This window comes from Gymnodraco acuticeps, unplaced genomic scaffold, assembly GCF_902827175.1.
Source record: "Gymnodraco acuticeps unplaced genomic scaffold, fGymAcu1.1, whole genome shotgun sequence".
Lineage (NCBI taxonomy): Eukaryota > Metazoa > Chordata > Actinopteri > Perciformes > Bathydraconidae > Gymnodraco > Gymnodraco acuticeps.
In genome coordinates, this window is record NW_022991063.1 from 737,928 (window position 1) to 765,108 (window position 27,181).

The following is a 27,181-nucleotide window of genomic DNA, read 5'->3' on the forward strand; positions in this document are numbered from 1 at the left end:
TTATTTCCGCTTATATTGTAATTAGATGGTCCACTTGCCAATAAATGTTTGATAATGAATATGTGATAAATACATAGTGCAAAAACCTTGGACAAATTGGCCCTGCCTACAGGTAAGGGAAACAATTTACTGTACTACTATAGAACGCCATCAAAATAAAAAGATCTGAGGTGTAAAAAGTACCAGAGTGTAGGAATACTCGGTTACAAGTCCTGCATTCAAAATGTTACTCCAGTAAAAGTGTTATAGTATATATAGTTAAAGTAGCGACAGTAAAGGTATTCATTGTGCAGATTGGTCCATTTCAGAATAATATATATATATGTTTTATAATGATTGATTATTAAAGTGTTCTCAAAGGTGCAGCTAGTTTGAATGACTTTGTATACTGCAGGGTAGCTTGTGGATTTACTCCAGGTGGAACTAAAGTCTGATTTAACACTTGATTAGATTTCACATCATTCATCCAGATCTGTAAAGTAACTAACGTATTAAATACATGTAGTGGAGGAAAAGTACACCATTTACCTCTGAATTTTAGTGGAGTAGCCTACAAAGTAGCAACACATGGAAATGCTCAAGACAAGTCCCTAAAAAGTGTACTAAAGTATAGAACTACAGAACAAACAACGGATATTTATGAACACCAATGGGAGGGTTAGCTCTTGTTGCTCTGGAGACTGCAGACGGAAGTTGTGGTATCCTAGGTAACGAGGTAATGTGACGCTAAGTAACCCGCAGAGACGCTGTAGCTGGATTCACTGAGACAGAGGAGACATGTCCCGGAGAGCTCTGAAGGTGCTGGTGGAGCTGGAGTTCACAGCGGTGAGATCTGTCTCCATTAGTAGGCCTACTGTCTGCATTATCACAGTCTGCATTAATATAGCCTCTCCTGCAGAAACACGTCTGTCTGCTTAATGCTGCAGTTTATCAAGCGTTATGAGTTACTCTCTCTGCATGTAAACATCTTGTACTTTAGTTTTAGTTGGCCTGTATTTAATAAGACATGTTCAACTTTGTGTTACTTGTCACTTACAAAGGTGAACAGTGTGATACAACAGTGAACCTGGGCCTGGTCTACAGCCTATATGCACAGTGGTGAAACAATTACTAAATTAAAGAAGCAATACTACTGTGTGAAAATACTCAGTAACAAGTAAAAGTCCTGCATTCAAAATGTTACTTAAGTAAAAGTAAAAAAGTATTAGCAATAAAAAAAAATACTTTAAGTGCCAAAAGTAAAAGTACTTGTTTTGCAACGGATACAATAAATACAATATTGGTGCATTCATTTTTTCCATCACTTTAAAGGTCCCATGTCATGCTTTTCCGGTTATTACCCGTCCCCTTGTGTGTTATGTAGCTTTTTCTGCATGTAAACGGTCTGCAGAGTCACAAACCCTCAAAGTGCACCCTGTAGCGAGTAAAACTCTAACACAGAAAATACCTGTCTGTGCTGCCCCAGAACGCCTCGTTGGACATTTCTCTTTCCATTGTTTACTTCCTGGTCACAGTGACGTAACGACGACCAAATGGACCAATCCGTGGAGCTCCTCACACACACTCACTCAGCCTTATCTTTTCTCAGGCTGTGAGTGTGTGGGGAACTGTGTGGCGAACAGCCTGGCTGTGAGTGTATGTGTCTGCTTGTATCTACCTTGTGCGTCTTATATGACACACAGATTTATTCACTGGCTCTGTCCCTGAAAATAAAGGTTGAATTATTTTTCTTTTATAAGTGTTTACATTTTCAGATCATGGTGTTCAGCTTCTCCTACAGTCACTCATTCTGAACAAAAGTGTTAAAGGCTGCATTTCAAAAAACAAATTACATTTTACATGTAAAAAAATCATTGATAGCCTACTTTCAGCCTATTGCACTGGTGTAAAGTAATGCACTTTATACTTTTACTCCACTACATCTGGAAGCAAATATTGTACTTTCTACATTTTTAGTGACAAAATAATGACAAACAGTCAGATGAGAATGCTGCTTGGGGTCTGGGTGCCGTTTTGGCGGGATGTTGCGGGGCTCGCTGCTCCGCCCTTTGAGACTCGAGGAGCGGACAGTGTGAGCTGGATTACTGGTTGCTGCGTGGGGTCTGCGAGACAGTGAGACGCCGCGGAACTCAGCCTGAGCACTAGTACAAGTGTGAGTCTTGTATTGCAGTGTGAAGATATTTTGTCCACACAGAATACATTATTCTAACAGACAGTGTTTAAACAATATTTAGATTTTTCCAACATTCAAGCAGCATCAGAAGGAAATAAGATATGAATGAAGAGTGAACTGGAGGCAGGAATGATTGCTAGACCTAATCAGAAGTGGCCTTCAATAATGTGCAACATTTATCACCCTCAACTGGCAGCCGGTGAGAAACGCCACAGGCAGCAGTAGTACAGGTCACTCATAATTGAATCTGACTAATATAATGTCCCTGCACTGCTCTAAGGTGTCCTGTCCTGGAGTCCACCTGCCAGATAAAGATGACCTCTGCCTCAGCATGAGCTTCATGGGTCAGGCCCGTCAGTCTGAGGGTCGGCCCGCTGTCTTCCCTCTGCTGCTGCACCAGAGGATGACCTTTGAAAAGGCAAGTCGTTACTCATCACCTGTCTGGGAATAACACAGTACAAAGTGAGTTTTGAATAATCTGAATGGTAATGTTAGCTAAAGTGTAATACAAGAAATGTGTGATTACGGTAATTGTCATTCTCAGTAATGTTAGCTGAGAAGTGCCTGCTTAGAATGGCATAATACAAAAACTGTACAGTACAAACAAATACATTATCATTTATAAAAAAAAGGGAAGCTCAATAAAAAAGTTTAAATATTATGTTTCTAGATTTTCAGGCATGCAGTCGACCCTGGAGACATCGCTGTGATGCTTGAGTGTGAGTTAAATCATATTTATTACAGTTATGCCGTCTGTAGTAGATGTTTTTTTCACGTTATGTGATGGCATACTCAAAATCCTACTTTTGTTTATAAATCAACCCATTACATTACCATTTTTTCTCAGATATGTATCTTTATACATTTTCCTCTGAATGCATTTGCATTAAATTGGCCCTTTGTAAAAATTCAGTGGAAAGATTAACATTTATTTAAAACATAAGCAACTGAAATATTCCAGATATACATTTTTTCCAAGTCCAGACAAAACCCTCCATTCGTACATTTATTTCCATGAACCAATATGAACAATGCAATGAACAGGTTTCCTATATATATTTGGCGTTGTCTCTCCTATGGCATGTTTGTTTCTTCCTGGTTAGAAACCTTATGGCTCCTGCTGCTCTGCTCCCACCACCACCTGTCTCACATATCAAATCACACACGGTGAATAATAATAATAATAATAATAATAATGGGTTTCATTTTTAAAGCACTTCATATTTGATTTCAAATCCCGAAGTGCTACAAGCAGTGAGCATGAACAGTATAAATAAACATTACACAGCACGATAGAATTAATAAAAAGCAATAAAAAACAAACAATAGAAATAAAAATAAAATAAAATAAAAGGGTGGTAAAAAGGTCTAGGCAAAGGCTCTACTGAAAAGATGGGTTTTGAGGCCTTTTTTAAAAGCCTCCATGAGCATTCCACAGACTGGGAGCAGCCGAGCAGAAGGCCCGGTCTCCCATGGTACAGAGCTTAGTCCTGGGGGGTTTGAGGAAGTTGGAGTTGCTGGAGCGGGTGGTCCGCAAGGAGGTATGGGGGATGAGGAGTTCCTTGAGGTAGGGAGGGGCAGTTCCATGGACACACTGGTGGGTGAGGACGGAGACCTTGAATTCGATCCTCAGTTCCACGGGGAGCCAGTGTAGTGCTTTAAGGATGGGGGTGATGTGTTCATATTTGCGCACCCTCATCAGGATCCTAGCAGCGCTGTTCTGAAAGTATTGGAGCTTCTGGATGCTTTTGTTAGGGATCCCGATGAGGAGTGCATTGCAGTAGTCCAGCCTGGAGGAGACAAAGGCGTGGACCAGCTTTTCGGAGTCAGACAGAGTGAGTGTGGGGCGGAGTTTGGCGATGTTCCTGAGGTGGTAAAAGGAGTTCTTGCACAGCTGTTTAATGTGGGCCTCAAAGGTCAGATGGGCGTCCATTTTCACACCCAGGTTGGTAACTATTGAGGAGAGGGTAATGTCCTGGCTGGAGAAGGTGATGGTGGTGATGGTGGATGACCGAACCTGGTGTGGGGTGCCAACTATAATGGCTTCGGTCTTGGAGCTGTTGAGTTTCAGGACGTTCTGCTTCATCCACGCCTGTATCTCCTCCAGGCAGGCAGTGAGTGTGGGTGAAGGCAGGGCTGCAGAGGAGGTAGGGTTGATCCTGAGGTACAGTTGGGTGTCATCAGCGTAACAAAGGAATGATACTCCATGTCGGCTGATGATAGAGCCAAGGGGGAGCATGTAGAGTGTGAACAGGGTGGGGCCGAGAACTGATCCTTGAGGGACACCACAGGTGACGTTGTGGGTACCCGACTCTGCCTCGCCCAAGGAGATGTACTCTGTTCTCCCGGTGAGGTATGATCCAAACCAATCAAGGGGAGAGTCAGAGAGTCCGATGGTGGAGTGCAGATGATGGAGGAAGATGCTGTGATCGACGGTGTCGAAAGCTGCAGTGAGATCGAGGAGGATGAGGAGAGAGGGAGAGCTAGCATCAGCCGACATCAGCAGGTCGTTGGTGACCCTGACATGGGCAGTTTCTGTGCTGTGGCCTGAGTGGAAACCAGACTGGAACTTCTCAAATAGGTTGTTGGAGTTTAGATGGTCCTGGAGCTGAGCAGCAACTACTTTTTCCAGCACCTTTGATAGAAAAGGAAGGTTGGAAATGGGTCTGTAGTTGGCCAGGACTCCCGGGTCAAGGGAGGGTGTTTTGAGACGAGGTTTGATGACAGCGGTTTTTAGGGCAGAGGGGACATGGCCAGCCTGGAGAGAGAGGTTTACAATCTTAGTGATCATGGGGCTCATGGTGCAGATGTACGATTTCACAAGAGCTGACGGAAGGGGGTCCAGGACACCGGTGGAGGGCTTCATCCTCCTAACGATGCCCTCAACCTCTCGCTGAGAGATGTCCGTGAAACAGCGAAGAGGCTGGGTTGTCCCAGGCTGTGGGTCAGCAGTTGGAACTGGAGGTGCAGAGGGGCTAGAGAGGAGGGAGCGGATAGTATCAACTTTGTTAGTGAAGAAGGCGGGGAAGTTGCTACACTGCTTCTCAGTGGAGTCGGAGTGTAGAGGACTTTGGGGTTTGAGGAGGTGGTTTATGGTGGAGAAGAGTTGCTTGGAGTTTCCAGTACTGTTGTTGATGAGGGAGGAGTAGTACTGGGACCATGCATCTCTGAGGGTGTGCGTAGGCCTTCTGGTGTTCACGATAGGCTAACCGGTGAACAGTGAGTCCTGAGGCCTTGAGCCGCCGCTCAAGGACACGCCCAGCTGTCTTCATTCTCCGCAGCTCGCCGGTGTACCAAGGGGCTGAGCGTGAGAAGGTGACCATCCTGGTTTTGAGGGGGGCGTGCAGATCAAGGAGACTGTTGAGGGACTGGTTGTAATATGCAACTGACTCATTTACTGATGAGAAGTTGGCGGAAGAAAGATGCTGGAGGTCCAGGTTCATGGTGTCCGGGTTGATGTTCCTCAGGTTCCTGAAGCGGATTTGGCGTTTGGGCATGTTGAGTGGGGACTAGAAAAAGAGCTCCATAGAGATGGTCTTGTGGTCAGACACCCCCAGGTCATACACTAGCAGATTGCTGATGGGGGCGGAGTTTGTGATGACCAGGTCGAGCGTGTGGCCCTTGGCGTGCGTGGGGACATTAACATGCTTGTGTCAGATTGAGGCAGTCCAGAAGTAACAGAAACTCAGTGGCAAAGTGGCAGGAGGGGGAGTCAACGTGAATGTTAAAATCTCCAAGTATGATAATATTAGCAGAGGTTGTGCATAGCGTAGTGAGAAGGTCTTGTATCTCTGGGATGAAAGCTGAATTGGGTTTGGGTGGCCGGGAGATCAGAAGTATTGTCAGGGCGAAGGGGGGTTTACATTTAAATGCAAGGCATTCAAAAGAGGACAATACAGGCAGGGGCAGGAGTGACAGTTCCAATTCATTTCGGTGCCCAAAGATGCCTTCAGAATAATGGCCTAAAAAACTACTTGAACTAACTTAAATAATAACACTCAATAATAATACATTTACTATTAAAACAGGAAGAAAAAAATGTTTAACTATTAAATTGTATAAAGCAATATTATAGCTCCACCAGGAGTGACTTTTAGTCTTTTGGATTATTTTCAACTTGCTGCTCCCTTCTCTCTTCAGATGAGACGGTCACAATTGAACTGGTGCAGCTGATTCCTCCAGGTGATGTTGTTTATTTTTCATATTCATACACTCTTGTTCTGCTGGTATATAAATATATAGCTGTATCACTGCACACATTTCAGGTTGAACCCTTATGCTCTTTCTGTGTGTGTGTGTGTGTGTGTGTGTGTGTGTGTGTGTGTGTGGTGTGTGTGTGTGTGTGTGTGTGTGTGTGTGTGTGTGTGTGTGTGTGTGTGTGTGTGTGTGTGTGTGTGTGTGTGTGTGTGTGTGTTGTTGGGGATTTGAAGGGATATCTGGTCCGCTTTTCAAATCTCCGCGCGTTCCTATGAAGCTGGTTATAATACAGGAAGGAATCCATATCTACAAAGTAACCGTTAACAATAATCTACTTTAATGGCAATGTGTGTGTGTGTGTGTGCGTGTGTGTGCGTGTGTGTGTGTGCGTGCGTGCAGTGGATGACACGCTGGCCTGCTTTGAAGAAGATGCTCGACACTTCTTGTTCCCGGAGCCTAAACTCGTTCCCTCGTCCTCCGGAGTGGACCGAGAGGTCCTGATGACCCGAGCTCCTCACTTTCCAGTAGGTCACTGCATTAAGGAAAGCTGCTGTGATGTTCTTGGTTGAGTCAAAAACACACACGGATATATCATTAATTACCACTGGTTTTTAATGTGTTTTTTGTTTGTGCAGGAAATTGTAAAAACAGGCTGCATTTGCGACAGCAAACATGAGACAATGGCTTAAACTGGGGGAAAATATATAAAACTACAATGTTGAACTCAGGGCTCTGGATATAAAGGCTGGCAAAATATAATGGATGTGTTATGCTGTGTTTAGGATGGGATAAGAAGTTTTGGTTTTTACCGGGTTTCATTGAGGACAATTAAGTAAAAAGTAAAAATGTGAGTAACCACGCTATACAGACTATACTCTAGGTGAGATTACACTTTTGACCAACCAATGTTACTTAAAATGTTAAATTCAGTAAGCCTAAAAAGTCCCAGCTAAATAAAAACTGTACTATAATATTTACAGCATGTGCATGTACTCCATGTGCTCTATAGGAGAGTTAAATAGAGAGTATTCCTAAATGGCGTGTTAGATATTGTGGGGGAAACTTCTGTGTAGCAATCGTAGCAATGCAGGAGGAGTCACGACTCAAAGGAGACACGGGGAGAGCTGGAGCTCTGATGTCAAACACTGATGGTTTATTTAAGAGCTTCGGCCGGAGAATTCACAAAACAAGTCCAAGAGCCAGAGGTTCTGACTTCACGGTAGAGTTGCCACGTCAATTCTGAAGAACTCTACCCCAGACCCATGTGTTTAGCTAGTTCAGAGAGCATCATCAACATGCTGCATAACAAGATAACATCATAACACCTCTATCAGCTGACGCCAACAGGCAGGAACAGGGAGACAGAACACTGAGAGCACAGCAGCCAAGGTTACGAGGTGCGTGTGCTCAGTCAGGATAGTTTGAACTGATAAACTGGGTCAAAGTGCTGGGCCTTGGAAAATATTTCCCCAACAGATATATTATAATTTTGCGACCTCAAATCAGGAAGTTTGATATTTGCAGGTAAATATGATTATGGTGCAATAACTTCCTCTCCTTTTTTAACAGGGTATTGCTCCTAGGTTGGAGTTTTCCACCAAAACAACCATCATTGAGTGCCTAGTGGATGCAGAGATGATCATTTACCCCAATATAACCATGGTAAAGAATATATGGCATGGCTCTAACTGCAGACATGATGTATGATGCATCAAACAGCATCTAACTGCATCTGAAACAACACAGAAACTGGACCAGGTTAGAATTAGTCAGCAGGAGACCAGCACATAAAACCAGTGGCATCAAAGTGTTCTGTTTTTCTTAGATTATTTTAGCAACAATTATAATATGTTTATATTGTTTTTTTTATATTTAGCACACATAAATTCCTATAATAATGAAAAACTGCAAATTGGAACTGGCAAATAGCTACCAATGGACCAATGGATGTGCTGACAACTGTAATGGGTTACTTTGATAGTGAAGTAAAACCTAAAACCTGTATGGTTTATTTTACCCGTTTTTGTACATATAATGATCTCTTGGAAAGAATAGGTCTCAGTGAATCTACAAATATGTGTGCCGTTGTGTTTTCACATTTAATTGACTAAGGACTCAGGGAAGAAGTAGTGTAATATTTGACATATGAGGTCACATCAGCTGATCAAACTTAAATGACCTACTTCCTGTTGTTTTTGAACACAAGTACACAGTCCACTTCCCATTCACCTTATATTTATTTTTCAGTGCTATATGGTCAGTATGGTCAAGTTAGGAGAAGACAAAGGCTTACAAAACCCTTGCAAATCTCTGGTAAAAGAACTTAAAGGTCCCATGTCATGGCCTTTTCTACTGATCATAATTCCATTGTTAAGGTCTACTAAAAATAGATTTACATTGTTTCTCATACACCATCTCTGTATAGTATGTGTATTCACTCTGTCCTAAATGGGTTGTTGGAGCTCCTGCCCCCCCCCCCCTTCCCTGTGAGCCCAGTGGCCGTCTGCGAGACAGCGAGACACATCGAAACCCAGCCCGAAACACACACACACACACACACCCGCAGCCTGGCTGGGAATTTGTGTGTGTGCTCAGGCTGAGTTCCGCGGTGTCTCGCTGTCTCGCCGACCCCACACCAGTGAGCCAGCTCACACTGTCCGCTCCTCGCAGCAGCGCTCCTCGCAGCAGCGAGCCTCGCAACGTCCCGCTGAGTGTGTGTGTGAGGAAGTCTGCGGATTGGTCCAAACGTAACAGCTCCGCGAACGTAACGTTACTATACCCAAGAAGTAAACAATGGAAAAAGATAAATCTCCAACGAGGCGTTCTGGGGCAGCATAGACAGGTCTTTACAGGTGTTAGAGTTTTACTCGCTACAGGGTGCACTTTGAGGGTTTGTGACTCTGCAGACCGTTTACATGCATAAAAAGCTACATAACACACAAGGGGACGGGTAATAACCAAAAAAGCATGACATGGGACCTTTAACAACAAGATATAGCTCCTCTGGTTCTACTGTAGCAGAAGGTTCAACACAGACCGCTCAGACGCCCAGCCCTTCTGTTATTGGTGAACAGAAGTTTTGAAACATCCACTCTTTTTTTCCCAGAGACCACTGATGAAGAGGAACAGGAAACACTGCAGCAGACCCAGGAGCTGCTCTCCTCAGAGGAGACAGCCTCCAGCCCTGGGAAGCAGACGAGGAGTCAGAGCGTCCAGAGAAATAACCAGCAGGTCACCACCGTTCCTCCTCAGAACCCAGTCCCTGCCCCCCCACTCACAGCACCTGGCCCGGCTCAGACTGGACTCGGCCCCCCCAGCATGTAAGCACTAACAGCACATCTTGATCCCAAAATGAACAAAGATGTTTTCTTTCATCGCCAGCCAGCAGATGGCAGAGGAGAGCTGATCTAGGTCCACACAGCAGTTTTTTCTTGGCTTGTATCTGAAAGTAATACCCCTTTCACATTTCTCTTCTCCAATGATATAATCAGGGCTGCACATAACTGGTGCGCAGGTGCCAGTTATGTGCCAAAATTGAGAGAGGGAGAGGGAGAGGGGAGAGAGAGAAGGGAAAAGAGGAAAAGAGAAAAGAAGAAAAGAGAGGAGAGAGAGAGAGAAAGATATTTGCGAGTTGCATATGAACCCAGGGCCGGCCCGTAGCACTGGCGTTATAGATGTTCGCCTAGGGCGCCAGATCTGGGAGGGAAAAACACATTTTTTACCGTTGGTGCTCATCCTAATTTTCGGCCTTGATGTTACAATATTCATAATTAAGTAAATGTAACACCCTTTTCACCCCGGTTACACGTTTCATTTGCCCTGTACGATGGGCGCTGTAAGTGATGAAAATGGGGGATGTTGGCTTATCTGGCGCCCGCAGCTCACAGCCAAAGTGCGAGCGAGCGAGGGAGAGAGAGAAGGGCGCACCACCGCCCGGTGTTGTTATTAGAATCTGGTGCCGTGCTAGCTGCTCTAACGGATATAAGAAGAAGATGTTTCTACAATAATGTGGAGGGAGAGTCCTCTCCAGTCAGACTGAGAGGCTGATAACTACAGCTCAGTGAGGTAAAGGACTCTGAGTGTTTAGATAGTTCACTTTAGTCTAAGTTCAAACAGTTTGATCACAATTTATGTAAACACATATTTCCAAGGCACTCCTTTATAATTATTGGGATAAACAGATTTGAAATCATTCCAATGTATACTATAGGACAGTAACCAAACATATCCTTTAAAACTAGAGAGATAAAAAATTAAAAATGCATAAATAAATAAATAAATGTTAAGGTAAAATAAGATATGAATGAACAACACAAATAAAATAAGTTACATTAATTTGTTATTGGCTATGCGTAGGTTATTGGTTATGTTCACATAGTTATTTGATTACATCCACTTGTCTAAGATGACAACAGAGACTTTCGACCCAAACCCAGCTGTTGACTTGTGGATGCAAGCAGCTAATCACAGACTCAACCAGAGAGAAAGAAGTAGGCCTACATCATCAGCTACTATGTCTGACAGAGAGGAAGACAGTGAGGAGAACAGTCAGGAGGGTAGTGATGACAGCTTGTAGGATTACTGCTCGTGCTAATGTTGTCTTGTGTTCACCTCTGCATGTGTGTTCTGTGTTCACCTCTGCATGTGTGTTCTGTGTTCACCTCTGCATGTGTGTTCAGTGCCGTGTGTCTGGCAAATAAAGTCAAGACCCCCTCAAAAGTTACGGTTTATTTAATTTTAAGGATGAGCACCAAGCAACATCTCCAGGTGCTCCTTTGAGAACCAGGGCAAAAAAGTTATGTGCACCCCTGGATATAATGCTTCACTGGTACCAAGGTTGGAGACTCAATAAAAAGAACGATGAGTACACGATATAAAACAATACATTCAGTCTCATCATCACTAAGAGGTGCGTTGGTGTATATGCGGTGGTGTAATGTATTGAAGTACATTTACTCAAGTATTGTACTTAAGTAGGATTGTGGGGTATTTGTACTTTACTTGAGTATTTTTGTTTTATGTTCATATTTCTACTCCACTAAATTTTGGAAGCCAATATTGCACTTTTTACTCCACTACATTTATTTAACAAAATGAGTTACTAGTTACTTTACAGATTCAAATATAAATAAACTATCATATATAATCATATAGATATGCAGCAGTAGTAGATCAAGTAATTCAAATGAACCTTTATCAGCTGTGATGAAGACATTAGTGCATCAACAATCATAATCCAGTAATTTAAGATATTATATATAAGTAAGATTTTAAATGCATGACTTTTTAACTGAGTATTTTTACAGTGTAGTATTTCATCATTTACTAATGTACAATAATGTACAGTATCATTTACAATGCACTGTACATTTACTAATGTACAGTGCTTCATGGACCCCTGTGTACATGTAGAGACCTGGCCCTCTGCATGTATTTGTACCAGCTCTAACAGCATTTACCTGGGACTATTTTCTAATGTTTTGCTCCTGTGGGAGAAAAACCTGACACGGTCCAGTTAGATCAGATCTCTTTCCACACTCCCTCTAAAACTCTAAAACAGTCTCTTAAGTATGGTGTAATATAATATTTAAAAAATATACATCACAAAGTCAGTTAACAGAGCTGTTCTGCAGAGCAACTTAAGTGTAACATAAAAATCAAAACTCCTCCACAATTATTTTTTCTTCACTTCTTAATTTCACTATCTTTGACCTTACCGGAGTAATTGTTCTATCTAGACATACTGATATCAACCTGTACCTCTCTCCTGCAGGTACCATGCCAATTACTGCATTCCAATGCTGGTGGTCATCCTTTAATGATTTAAGAAATGTGTCTTTATTGTCCCACATTCTCAGTTAGCTGCTCGAAAGACACCATACTAAGAATAAGTGAAACAAGATTAAAAGCAGGAAACAACAACATTTGGTTTAAATGGTGTTTCTCCTTTTGTGGTAAAAATGAAATAGTAACAAAACAAAAACCCTCACTTTTAGGTTAAATATAAATCTTCTGATTTTGTTGTAGCATCCAATTGCGCAAGTTTCCTCCAAGTTTTTATGTATTAGTTGGGTTGAGTTTCAAACCCCTGATCTGAGAGTACATTTAGTATTGTGTACCAATTCTAATTGTTTACCAATTTTAAAGACAGGAAGGGTGAAAGAAAGAACATGCCCTTTGAGCTAGCATTGGTAATTATTACCATCTTATCATCCATTTCAGGAATATATATACGTCTCCTGTTTTCTTACCACAATAAAACGGTCTAGCCCCAGCAGAACTTTGACCTGGATTTCACCCTATCATCACTCTCCTGTGTTTAGATGCTGTCTTTGTGTCCTGGAGCCAGTGGATATGTCCCGCACTCCCACTCTGCAATGTTTACCAGCTCCTCTTCACCTTTGACCAGGTCTTCATCCATTGGTAGATAATCCTCATGATATGGCTTTGATGCTATTGAAGATTGATAAATCCCACACAATTTACCGTAAAAGCTGTAAAACGTTATGGCTTTACTGCTCTGTTGACATCATTATGGTTTGTTGATGACCAACATGTATTTACCTGTTGCCTGAGTATATATAGTCTACAGCGACGTGCAGTCAGGGGAGGCAGGGGAGGCAGAGCCTCACCTGTCATACTCCAATGTAACGGAAAAACAACTAAAGAAAAACTAAATAGTAATAATAATAACATGTCTCCACTGATCTGTGTTGTAAGTGTGATTTCTGTATGATTCCAATCGCTTCTTATAGTCAAAATCAGCAAATTGGCCGAGCTCCGCTACAACTACATGGGAGCGATGAGAAGTGAGGCAGGGACGAGCTCTGCCTCACGTAAGCCCACAGTAACTGGCTGGAGCGCGGGCACTAATGTAGCGCGGGCACTTATTTTGTGAGCGCGCTCAAGCCAGTTACTGTGTGGTGAGGTGAGGCACAGATGAGCTCTGCCTCACCTCAGAATGCGTCACCTCACAGAAACTGGCTGGAAAGCGGGCCCTAAGTGCATGCCTGCACCATCTCACTGTATGTCACCAATGTAATGTTTGTAGATCCCTTTATTACATTTATCCTCGCCATCCATAGTCTCTAAATAACTTATTTCACGTATATATGATATTTAGGCCTGCTGGTCTCATCATACAACGGCAATGAAAAAAGCACCAGGGGAGGCAGCCATAACCTCTGCCGCAATGAAGGGGGCGCACGTGAGCCCACAGGTTCTTGTTGCTACTGTTATTCTACGCAGAGACGGTAGACCGTAGACGCAAACAACAAACTAGACTTTTGAAACTAGAGGAAGATAAGGAGGACTTTTACAAAAATGTAATGGAGATTGTTGTCCAGAAGGATAGCATGGACTTCATCTTCAAGTCAAGGTAAGACCACAATTGTAATGAACATGGGATCTTACTAAGAAAGAACAATCCAATATTTAGATTTTGGGTATCCTTTTGTTGAACAGTCTGTTTAAAATGAATCGAAGCATCAGACTAAAAAAGCTTTTGAAAATAACCGAACATTTCGATTAAGGTCAAAATATAATATTTGTAAATCTGACTCTGAAAGAGTCAGTGCCTCACCAGCCATGAACCTCACCGCACGTCACTGATAGTCTATTGTAAATCACAAATATCTTTTTGTTTTAGTGAGATACTCTCCAACCGTCAGGAGAAAGTCTTTATCCAATGGTTTGGTAGGAACAATTGTTTTTCTTCTTTGTGGCATCTTTACCAGGAAGTTATGTGGGTAATAAGATAAAGTTCAGAGTGTGATTAACCTAGGAGTCCAAAGTTTAATAAAAAAAATCACTAACTATCTAACTTCGAAAATAAAACAAACATCTTTTACTCATACTTAAATGTTAAAACGTAAATGTGGTTTTAGGACGAGTTACAGGATGCTACTATTTGTTTATAGTTTATCTTGTTTTGGTGTTTGATGCTACCAAGCCTTGCAACCTTGCTTTGACATCAAGATTAAAGGGAGCTAGCTGTTGTTTGCCAAGATATAGTTGTAGTGAATTGATTTTAACACAAACACAACCACACAAACACACAGTCTCACCAGGTAAAAGAAAATCAGCCCCATAATGTCAAAGCTGTTAATACACTTCTCCATCAGTGAGCTTCAGAGGTGTAAGAAATTGTATTTTTTTTTAACTTTGTACAGAACTATGCTAACTATTTCCCTCTGTTTCCATTCTAAGCTAAGCTACCCACGTAGGGTCTCCAGCTCTGTTATCGGGTCACAGACATAAGATTGATCACATCAGCTTTAGAGAGCGGATGATCAGTTGCTGCAGTGCAGATGCATTATACTGTAGGATGGTTATCTATCATTGAAAGAAGCCAACTGTAACAAACTACTTTGCTTTCCTGTCAGGTTGGAGGGATATCACAAGATGACTCCAGCTCTTCAGAAACACAAGACCCACCTGACTACCACCAGGGTCCGGACCCTCCCGGAGTGTGGGGGTCTTACAGGGAACAAGCCAGGCACAGCAGGTCCTTTTCTTCTTCTACATTGAAATATTGTCTTTCATGGTACAATTATTCACTTTGTCACAAAGGTAGGTAATATAGTAAAAAGATATTAAAATGACAAGATGTATAAAACACTTATAACTGCGCATGTATTCAATATTAAGATGCAGACATTATATAACATTTCTTCCACTGTTGTTGGTGTTAAGCTAGCTAAGAGCCATCCATAGTCAAGACAGCTAAACTCAAACAAAAGTTAAGCTAGCCAAACTCTTTTTCAAGCGAGATTACCTCCATCAAAAACAAAGCTAGTTTACCTCTATTTAAAGTCAAGATAGATAACCACCATCAAAGTTTAAGCTAGCTGAATTATTTCAGAAGTAAAGTCACGTCAGCTAAACCAGGGGTTCCCAACCTTTATTGTGCCAAGGACCGGCAGATACATTAAAAAAAAAAAAATCGCGGACCGGTTGTCAATTTGAACTGATTTGAATATTTACTCACCAGCAGGTAGCAACAAGAGGGCTAATTGTATGTAACAACCTGAACAAATACTAGAACAATATGCATCCAAAACATATTAACAACGTTTAAAAAAGAACCGGTGTCGTTTTTTGGTTTTTCGGAAAAACGGAAAACCAAAAAACCGACGTTATTAAGCTTTTAAACCAAAACGGGAAAACAGATAAATCAACGTTTTGGTTTTGTTTGTATGATTTACGGATAAGCAGTGATGGGAAAACGAGGAGAAGGCGCATTATGAAGGAGCTGTGTGTGTGTGTGTGTGTGACTGGCATTTGTTTTCAGAAGATATTATGATAGTGACGTTCGTTCCAACACATCCTCACTCCCAGGTCGGCCTATGTTGACGTTATGTCAAGTCCCCTGTCGGCTTTTTCCAACGCAAGGGGGGTGCCTTAGCGTCCATTTTCAACGCAAGGGGGGGGTCCTTAGCGTCCATTTTCAGCTTTCCGGGATGTCCATATGCTTCTATGGACGCTCATGGAAGCACGGCATTCGTTTGTGTCGGTTGCCCTTAAAGGCAATGTGAGCGTCCATTCTCATTGGATAACGGAGAATTGTACACCCGGAAGTAAGTATTCCCCTTACTGTCGATTGATTTTATAGTGATATCTGCACTACTCATCGACTAAAAAACACCAGATTATCATTGTTAATTACACAACATTGATTGGTTTAAATTGTGTGCAATGCTTTTGTATTTTTCCCCTTCGATTCGGAGAAACAAATGTTTTTTCGGAGTAAAGGATGGCAGAAGACACTACACTACCCAGAATCCCCAGCTATCGTTTGGACTACACCATGTGCTCTGTTTGACAAACCCCGTGATAGTCCTCAAGCTCTGTGATTGGAGAGTGTGCTCCGAGGGTTACGCCGAGCCTCGAACAGCACTTGAAATGGGATGGAATCACGGCAGACTGTCCAAAACTGGATTTGAACGGGTCCACCGCGTCCCCCCTCCCCCACCCTGTCCCCAGAACTACAAATGCTGGCTATTCTGTTTCGCAACATGTTCTGTATCTATGGCACGTCTCTACTGGGAGTTGTAGTTTTAAAAGACGTTTTCGTATTTCCCATAATAAGAAGTTGCCAGTATTAAACTGTGTACATCCCTGGAGGTTTAGGGGATAGGAAACACTCACATTTAAAACATATAATTAATAAATGGGTGAAAATTGCTTGTGCCCATAATGGGCAGCATTAATATATATATACACACATGCCAGCTAAGGTCAGAAGAGCTTTATTTAACAGCTGGTCTTATGTTTGTGACCCCTGTTGTTAATTGATAACATTACATTACATTAATTGATAAGCCTGAAACATGCACTTGTTAAGGTTCAGAGGCACATTTTGCAAATATGGCAGTAGCCATTGATCAGCTTAAGATAAGATATACTTTATTGATCTCAAGTTGGAACATTTGCGTTACATCAGCATGTGTAACAGTTAAATAGGCAGTGGTGTTTATTTGTAAATCATTTAGTATAATCACACAAATTCTGTGTTTTATATTCAACAATTCTGTATTCTTTATTTATTGATTGTTCAATACCTGACAAGGTCGGAGATGAAATATCTACATACATCTTATAAGAGTATAATACATTATGTATAATATCAGTTGAAATAAGTGCTTCAACATAGTTAACATTGCTAGAGGTACGCACAAATATTGATAGATGTCTTGTAATGCACTATTGAGGAACCTGCGACCCAAGTTTTTCATTCAATGCATAACTACACCATAGTTGTGTAGGCCTATATGATATGTCAATAAACCTTAGAAAATCTTGAAATCTTGAAAGGGATGTGCAAAATAGTCATTATATACAGTCTTTAATTAACTATTATTAGAGAATAACGAGTAATTAATATACTTTATAGGGATCCTATTAATATCTAATAATTAAAATAATGAAATTCAATAACATGCTTTAACCACTAGGTGTCCCTTTATATCAGCTGTGCACCTTTATGGTGTAAATACAACCTATCTACCAATTGGATCAAATATAAAAGTCAGCCGAATTAGTGTTGATACTGCAAGGAGACGTATTGTGTGAAAAGAAATGTAAGATGTTGTTTAATGGCTGATATATTTATGATCCACGTCACGTTTTCAGTTCCTCATGTTTGTCTAGAAGTCTTCTCATCAGGGCTCTATAAATACAGAACTACGGCAGATATGTAATATTTAATGCAGCCGAACCGTGTATTACAATGCCGTTATGTGATGACTTCCAAAGAGAAAAGCAAGCACACTCGGAATAAAGTATTATTGTATTTTTTTTAAAATGTTTTCGGTCTGTTTCCGTTATTTGTTAATGACGATGTGCTGTGAGATGTGAGACTGGAATTGCACAGGGGAAAATAACGTAGGCTATCTTTAGATGCGGATTTTGTTAAACTAATATGTTTTTGCTGTGGACCAACACTATACATTGACGGGGAAGGGGGTAGCAATAAAGATAACACCATTAAACAGTTACACAACATAACAGAAATAATATCGATAGCAGCGTCCCTAGCAACCACCTTGGTAACAATGAAAACGTTATGGACGCAATTTCCTGAAGTAATCTTCGTAATAACTAGCAAACTAAAGATCATGTACATCCACTGCACACATAATCTGAAATAACAACTCACATTTCTCGCATCAAATGACATCAAAACGCATTTTAATGGCCAAACTAACTTTAAAATAGGCATTTTCCATCGAGAATAAAACGAAGTTCGGCCATGTTTTTTTTTTCTGCAGGGAGAAATTTGAAGATCACGTGACGTCAAACAGAGCACATGGTGTAGTCCAAACGATAGCTGGGGATTCTGGGTAGTGTAGTGTCTTCTGCCATCCTTTACTCCGAAAACATATTTGTTTCTCCGAATCGAAGGGGAAAAATACAAACGCATTGCACACAATTTAAACCAATCAATGTTGTGTAATTAACAAGGATAATCTGGTGTGTTTTAGTCGATGAGTAGTGCAGATATCACTGTAAAATCAATCGACAGTAAAGGGAATACTTACTTCCGGGTGTACAATTCTCCGTTATCCAATGAGAATGGACGCTCACATTGCCTTTAAGGGCAGCCGACACAAACGAATGCCGTGCTTCCATGAGCGTCCATAGAAGCATATGGACATCCCGGAAAACTGAAAATGGACGCTAAGGGCCCCCCCCTTGCGTTGAAAATGGACGCAAAGGCCCCCCCCCCCCTTGCGTTGGAAAAGCCGACGGGGGGACTTGACATAACGTCAACATAGGCCCGACCTGGGAGTGAGGATGTGTTGTCGTTCCGGTGCACGTCCGACAGCATTTTAGCACTACATCGAGATTAAGATTAAACTAATTTATTTTGGAAACACCCGCATACAGGCTACCTATGGAGTTAGCCAGATGTGTGTACATTACTGTTCATGGTCATTTGAAAACAAATGCCGGTGTCGGACAGACACAAACACTGAGCTGAGCAGAGCACACACATCATGCGCCTTGGTGACGGACATCTCCTTCATAAAACTAATAAAAGGGGGAGTGATCGGGCAGTTCGATGTGTGTAGAGATGTGTGTAGAGGTGTGTGTGGTTAACACGTAGCAGCCTGCAGTCACTCTTAAACTGTTCTGATGAAGGTAAACACAGCGAAGGCGGTGCGTAAAAAGGGCACAGCTCTCGGCGCGCTGGTGCTGCACTTCTCAGAGGCGGAGGTTACACGTCCCACTGCCTCCTGGTGCTGCCCCTGCAGCCATTTCATAAAGTGAAGGAGGTTCCCTTCTATAAAACAGCTGTGGCAGCAGATACCGTGAGAGTCCCGGACATGAATTCATAGATCAAGGCAGACTGGTGTACTCTCCTGTTTTGCCAATCCGGTGCTTAAACAAGGCAAGGCAAGTTTATTTATATAGCACTTTTCAACACAAGGCAATTCAAAGTGCTTTTACAAAAAAATGAAAGACATTAAGAAAATGGCATTTAAAATCAGTCATTAAAAAGAAAAGCTAATAAAATAAACATATAGCTCTACACCCCTGGCCGACATGTCCTTAAAATGAAGTCCGAGTTTGAAATATATCTCAAATAATGTATGCACTGCCATTTCCCCACATAAACATAACAGTCTGCAATTAAACGGTTGTCTCCTGTGCGCTCCTCTTCCTACTTGGCGCACCGGTAACTTTCTCGTGCGCACAAGATGCTGAGACCAGGCTGAGCCGTCGAATCCCTCGGAACATCATAAAAGCCATTTTCAACGGTTATCTGGTGAACGATTAACTAGGCCAGGGGTTCCCAACGCCCGGTCCGCGGACCGGTACCGGGGCCGCGGAGGTGTTACTGCCGGGCCGCGAAATAGCTGTGAGTTTATCGTAAATATATAAAAATATTTGTATCATAATATTTTTTTCAAAAAATGTTTAATGTTCGCACTTATACCAGTCATATTATTTCATCCAGTAGCCTAGTTAATCTTTCACCAGATAACCGTTGAAAATGGCTTTTATGATGTTCCAAGGGATTCGGCGGCTCAGCCTGGTCTCACCCCCAGTTTCCACCGGGTCCGTCTGCGCCGCGCCGCGTTACAGCTGCGCCGCGGCGGTCGTAAGGATCGCGGCCACTCTAGTCAATGGGTGCTATTCCACCACACGCGCCGCGTTACGGCTCAGACGCGTCCCAGAAGCGGCTCGGCGCAGCGCTTCTCTAAAATTAGGATGAATCCTATTTTTGCCGCGGCGCAGCCGTAACATAACGTCGGGCAGGCAGCCCCCCCCTCGCAGGAAGTGGAAAGGTGAGCATCCGGGCCAGGCCCATCCCCCACATATACTAATTTAGCAGACACCCCTCCTTCATCACAACACCTCCACTACGATACGCACAATGGACGACGAGGTTATCATGGAAGTGGAAAAACACACTATTTTATATGATGTAACCAATGCTTACTACAAGGACAACATCAGAAAGGACAAGCCCTGGTTTTTAGTCGCTGCAGTTTGTGGAGTGGAAGGTAACAACTACATATTAATGTTTTAAAGTTAATTAATACTTGTAGGTACAGGACAGAGCCATTCAATAAACACAATTTAAACAGACACAAAAATAAAACATTTAACTACGTAGCCTACTTACTTTCTTGTAGAAGTACAAATGTCCAGGATGCCCGAATCAATAACAAAACTGCACACGATATACTTTCTCGTGCACACGAGAAAGTTACCGGTGCGCCAAGTAGGAAGTGGAGCACACAGGAGACAACCGTTTAATTGCAGACTGTTATGTTTATGTGGGGAAATGGCAGTGCATACATTATTTGAGATATATTTCAAAACTCAGACTTCATTTTAAGGACATGTCGGCCAGAGGTGTAGAGCTATATGTTTATTTTATTAGCTTTTCTTTTTAATTACTGATTTTAAAAAGCTGTTTTATAGAAGGAAAACCTCCTTCACTTTATGAAATGGCTGCAGGCAGTATCAGGAGGCAGTGGGACGTGTAACTCCGCCTCTGAGAAGTGCAGCACCAGCGCGCCGAGAGCTGTGCCTTTTTACGCACCGCCGTCGGCTGCGGTTTACCTTCATCAGAACAGCGAGTGACTGCAGGCCGCTACGTGTTAACCCACACACACACACACACACACACACACACACACACACACACACACACACACACACAACACACACACACACACACACACACACACACACACACCACACACACACACCACCCACACACACACACACACACACACACACACACACCACACACACACACCACACACACCACACACACACACACACACACACACACACACCACACACACACACACCACACACACACACACACACAACACACACACACACACAACACACACACACCCACCACACACACACACACACACACACACACACACACACACACCCATTTTCCCATCACTGGATTATCCCATCACTGGATTATCCGTAAATCCTACAAACAAAACGTTGATTTATCTGTTTTCCCGTTGGTTTAAAAAATGAATAACGTCGGTATTTTGGTTTTTCCGAAAAACCAAAAAACGACACCGGTTCTTTTTTAAACGTTGTTAATATGTTTTGGATGCATATTGTTCTAGTATTTGTTCAGGCAGTTACATACAATTAGCCTCTGTTGCTACGGTGGTGAGTAAATAATAAAATCAGTTAAAATTGACAACCGGTCCACGATTTTTTTTTTAATGTATCTGCCGGTCCTTGGCACAATAAAGGTTGGGAACCCCTGAACTAGGCTACTGGATGAAATAATATGACTGGTATAGGTGCGAACATTAAACACTTTTTGAAAAAATATGATAAAATATTTTTAGAATTCTGCAAATATTACGATAAACTCACAGCTATTTCACAGCCCGGCAGTAACACCTCCGCGGCCCAGTACCGGTCCCGCGGACCGGGGGTTGGGAACCCCTGAGCTAAACTACATAACAAATTAAGCTAGCTAGCCTAGCTCGTTTTGCTTAACTAATCACTTCATGGAATACTGTATATCAGACTTCTTAACTGACTTGTACTGCAAACAGGTGTATGTAGATGACACGTAGCCTAATGATGATGGTATGATGTCCAGGTCTTGGTCCAGCTCTCACAGAGAATGGGAAGAGGTCCAGGAGCGTGTTCGGGGACTTCTCACGACACCTAAAGCTGTACGCCGACTCGCCTTTGTAAGTAATATATAACATATTAGATATCACATTAGAAGTTAATTCTGGTGTATATACTCATGCTACTATACATGTACGTCTTCAGTTCAGTTGTTGCAAGTTGCAGTGATCGATAGCTGTCTCACAGGAATCTCCCTTTCCTTTGCCTTTACTGGATTCTCCTTGTTTGGGGCCGATGCCATTCGTGGTAATCTCTATGAGAATTCCTGTCAGGACCTCGACACAAATTGATTAACCCAAATGCACGACCCTGAGACAAAGTCTAGAATGTAACAAGATGTCATTTTAATTCCAAAGATCAGGTAATACCTCTTAACAGAGTAGGTAGGCTACTGGAATAAACAAAAAGCGCTCACAAGGAGGAAAAAACTAAGCATAACAAAAAGAGAACTTAAGCCTACAAAATTAACAAATTAACAAAACCTGACATGAGCAAAAGCGATCCTTTCTGAGCCAAGGCTTGGCACGACCATTCGGGGAAACAAACCAGACGAACTGACACAGGACAGGGGAGAGACAGGACTATTTAAACATGAGGTGAGTGGGAACAGCTGGAAACAATCAGGGGAAGGGGCAGACACTGATGATGGTGGAAAAAAAAACACAGGGGGAGGAAGAAACAGGACCTGAAATGAAAGACAAGAGGTAAGTACAAAATAAAACAGGAAATGGAAAACGAGACATGACAATAAACACAGAGACTGACTAGAGATGAAGGACCTAAATAAACAGACATAATACATTTATACATAACTAACACATTTGATGAGACACAACCATTTCCTTTAAATCTTATTCTCCATAACTAAAGTACTTCACGAACAAATTTCAATTTTCAATAACATTTGCATCAACTGTATTAGGAACCAAGCCTTTATTCATAACAGTTAATGTTAGGTAAATGACTTTAATTTATACTTTCCATGTTTCATTAATACATCAAATTTAGCACTTCAGGATTTGAAGTCAAATATGAAGTGCTTTATAAATGAAACCCATTATTATTATCAAATTTTAGTAAGAAGCCTGTATCCTTATCTGATTCTGCTTGAATCGAAAACGTATACTGATGTAATTTTTGCTGTGTAATTTGAATTTGCACGGCAGGTTTCTCCTCTGTAGACCTTGCAACTGTATTGCATAATGTTAAAAAAATATCACTCTCGTCACCGGCTTGAGCTTCAATATCAGGATACATGTATTTAGTATCCTTTCAAGAATGAAAGTAGTCATCACATACAGAGCATTTGGTGCAACTAGTTCCTGAACAGTGTCCTTCACATGCTTATATACAAGAGAGGGAGTTACACAGTCACAAGATGGAGGAATGCCGGTTCAAAGCAGTATTCAATGTTTTGTTCAGATTAGCTAAAACCCACGTCAGAAATGATCATGCTTGTCATATGTCTATCTCCATAGAGGCTGAATCATCATGTTAATCACATAGCTATCATATGTCTAAAACAGTACTGATGCTCTTCTAGGTAATCATACATCCTGTCATGTACACAGTTACAGTTGGGCCTTTGTTATCATGTGGACTCTGATATTGGAAGAGTACATTCAGTAATTTCCTAACACATAAGTAGCTCTAGGAATGAACTTACTTGTTTTTCAACAGTTGAGTAATTTCTTGCATTTAAATAGCTGTTTGGATGTGTTCCAGTCAGGCTTTCGACCAAACCACAGCACTGAGACTGCTCTTGTAAAGGTCTTCAATGACATCCACTTAAACACAGTGGCAGAACTTCGGTGTTAGTATTATTAGATCTCAGTGCTGCGTTTGACACTGTTGACCACAACATATTACTCGACCGACTGGAAAACTGGGTGGGACTTTCGGAAACAGTTCTAAATTGGTTTGAATCCTACTTAAAGCACAGAAACAACTTTGTTTCTACGTATAGGTAAATACACATCTGAGTTGACAAATATGACATGTGGGGTTCCTCAAGGCTCCATCTTGGGGCCTCTTCTCTTTAACATCTACATGCTACCACTGGCTCAGATAATGAAAAACAACAAAATAAGTTACCATAGCTATGCAGATGACACACACATTTACGTAACAATTTCACCAGGAGACTATGCTCCAATTCAAACACTGAGTAAGTGCATTGAACAAATCACTGACTGGATGTGTCAGAACTTTCTCCAATTAAACAAAGATAAAACTGAGGTAATGGTTTTTGGAGCCAAGGCAGAACGTATAAAAGTTAGCGCTGAGCTTCAGTCTGCAATGTTCAAAACAACAGATACAGCCAGAAATCTAGGTGTAGTCATGGACTCTGACCTGAGTTTCAACAGTCACATTAAAACAGTTACTAAATCAGCCTACTATCACCTAAAGAATATATCTAGGATTAAAAGACTAATGTCACAGCAGGATTTGGAAAAACGTGTCCATGCTTTTATCTTCAGTAGACTGGACTACTGCAATGGTGTCTTCACAGGTCTCACTAAAAAATCTATTAGAAAGCTGCAGCTGATTCAGAACGCCGCTGCTCGAGTCCTCACTAACACTAAGAAAGTGGATTACATCACTTCTGTTCTGAAGTCTTGACACTGGCTTCCTGTGTGACAAAGAATAGATTTCAAAAATACTGCTGCTGGTTTATAAAGCTTTGAATGGTTTAGGCCCAAAATACATTTCTGACCTCCTGCTAAATTATGAACCATCTAGATCTCTCAGGTCTTCAGGGACTGGTCAGCTTTCTGTCCCCAGAGTTAGAACTAAACATGGTAAAGCAGCGTTCAGTTATTATGCTCCAAATATCTGGAACAAACTCCCAGAAACCTGCAGGTCCGCTGCAACTCTGACTACTTTTAAATCCAGGCTGAAGACTTGTCTTTTTGTCGCTGCTTTTAATTGAACTATTCACATCTTAAACTATACTGTAACTTTTATTCATGTATTTTTTCTTTTTAATGTTTATTTTATTATCTTTGCTTTTTAATGACTGATTTTAAATGCCATTTTCTTAATGTCTTTCGTTTTTGTAAAGCACTTTAAATTGCCTTGTGTTGAAAAGTGCTATATAAATAAACTTGCCTTGCCTTGCCTTAGGACACCACATACATAATATGACTTTCAATGTGTTGTAGGGGGCCACACACTGTGAGGTAGACGAGGTGTTAGCCAGGAGGTCCATCTCTCCAGGAACAACACTATGACCCGACCAGACTCTGAAAGGTGAGGTGGACCAGCTCTGTGTCTCCATTGTCTCATTGAATATAGAGTTTAGAATGAATACTGTGATGGCAACAACTAAAGTTACTCTTAACAAACAGCACTGGTTAACAAACTAGTCCTTGTCTCACAGGCTGCATCTTTACTCTCAGTTAGTGGCGCAAGCTCAAAATATACTGCTGAAGTTCTGTCACATGCTTGGTTCCTCGGGCTGCAGTTAGTAGGGTGTAGGTACATGGACTGTATGTTTGCACAGTAACTGTCACTCACGATCTGTCTGCATTTTCCAGTTTTTATTTTGAAAAGTGTTCACTCGCTGTGGTATGTCTCTGTCTCCTGTTTAATTACTTGATTCTGTTCTGATTTGTTCAGTTTGCTTTGTTGTAAAATGCTAAACAATTAGTAACCTTCATTTCAATTATGTAACGGTAGCATATTAGCCCGTCATTGTTGAATCTTTTCTTTCGCTTTTATATATTATTGTTATCATTGTTGTTCTTTCGTCAAACATCCAGTCCCCTGTAGCTGATGTCCTGTGCAGTATTGTTGGTCAATATAGGTGCATATATTTGCTGTGATAAACATAATAGCATCTTCTGTTGTGTTAGTTGGTCAAATATTATCCTTCCCTTTCCTGAGCCTCACCCGCTGCCTGGTAGCAGCTGCATTTAGTACTACAGATCCCAGAATTCTGTTGGCATCAAACACCCTTTGAGCAGCTACCAGTTAAGACTAACCAAACTTTTACAGCAATAACAATACAAGCCAGTATAGTATAAAATTGGGGTAGCATTCACAACAATTGTAAGGTTTAAAAATGTGCCTGTGGAGGACTTTTAACCATCATCATTACCACTAAGTCCCCTATTTTTCCTCATGTACTGTATACCAACTTTACCTCAAATGCCAATTCATTACCACCCTAAACCTGTATTGTTGTTAAACACTTGATGTCTATCTTATTCCTCCCCGTTAGGGAAAGAGACTGTCACCTTCCAATTCTGTCTTCTGATGTCAAGACTCTCCTGTTGTGTGTGCAGAGAGGTATTTTTCTGCAGTGACTTAATATATGTCCACACACACTATCAATGAGTGGCAACATAATGTGTTTCATGTTAAAATAAACCTTTTAGAATTGAAACTCATTGTTATATCTCTGTTTGAACACAGCCAGGAGGCAATTCCCAAGTCCCTTTTCCCCTTAATCTCTCTAGCTAACATTGTGGAGTCCTCAGGTAAATCCTGAAGGTCATTAAAGGTGAAATGTGTGTGTGGTGTTGCAGCTCTGTGTGAACTACTGCCATATATCAGAGAAATAGCTTCTAACTATGTCTGAGAGACATTAAGCACCAGCTCTATCAGGAACATTATGATCTATTGCAGAATGAGTGCTGAAACACATTTTGGTGTAATAAGCAGTCAAGCTATTGGCCTTAAAAGCAGGGCAGATTTAACAAAGTCTTGAAATAATTCAGTAAATATGACATTTTTGGAACTAGCAGGTGAGGCTGCTTTAGTTGGTGTTGAAATGCCCCTTTTGAGTTTTTTGACAGTTTACTGTAAAAGTGATTAAAGAATGTTCTATGTTGGAAAAAGTGTGAATGCCTGTTTAATGAATGACTCAAAGGCAGAGCCAAAAAGCATACTTCAATACAGAGATTCAATATATGGAAATAATTGTAATAACCCTGCCTACCTTCAGCTCCCCTAACCAGCAAATCTCTGCTGAAGTCTTATCCCACCAATTGTTGGATTGACTGTTTTCGGCAAGTTTCGTCAGAAATTGTACAGTAATTGTAATTGGAGAGTACACTAACATGGGTACACTGAGATAATCCAAATATAAGAACTGATAAAAACGAATTTAAGAATAAACCATATTGCATGATCTTGAAGAAGGTTATGTCGTAGGTTTTT

At 41.5% G+C, this 27,181-nt stretch overlaps 1 protein-coding gene across 3 annotated transcripts; it reads left to right on the forward strand.

Moving 5' to 3' along the window:
* Positions 1-751: 751 nt before the first annotated feature.
* On the forward strand, positions 752-26,399 carry spata6l (spermatogenesis associated 6-like). Of its 3 annotated transcripts, XM_034236633.1 has the most exons (12): positions 752-825; positions 2,454-2,591; positions 2,844-2,892; positions 6,314-6,355; positions 6,770-6,894; positions 7,940-8,032; positions 9,477-9,690; positions 12,694-12,793; positions 14,755-14,876; positions 21,981-22,074; positions 25,180-25,267; positions 26,241-26,399. In XM_034236633.1, the coding sequence occupies exons 1-11, from the start codon at positions 778-780 to the stop codon at positions 25,199-25,201; spliced, it is 1,047 nt and encodes a 348-aa protein (XP_034092524.1). In that variant the 5' UTR covers positions 752-777; the 3' UTR covers positions 25,202-25,267; positions 26,241-26,399. The 3 variants fall into 3 exon arrangements, with proteins under 3 accessions (XP_034092524.1, XP_034092526.1, XP_034092525.1); XM_034236635.1 differs by lacking the exons at positions 25,180-25,267; positions 26,241-26,399 and adding an exon at positions 14,019-14,065 and having other exon boundaries at positions 21,981-22,071; XM_034236634.1 differs by lacking the exons at positions 25,180-25,267; positions 26,241-26,399 and having other exon boundaries at positions 14,755-14,941; positions 21,981-22,075.
* The last annotated feature ends 782 nt before the right edge of the window (positions 26,400-27,181 follow it).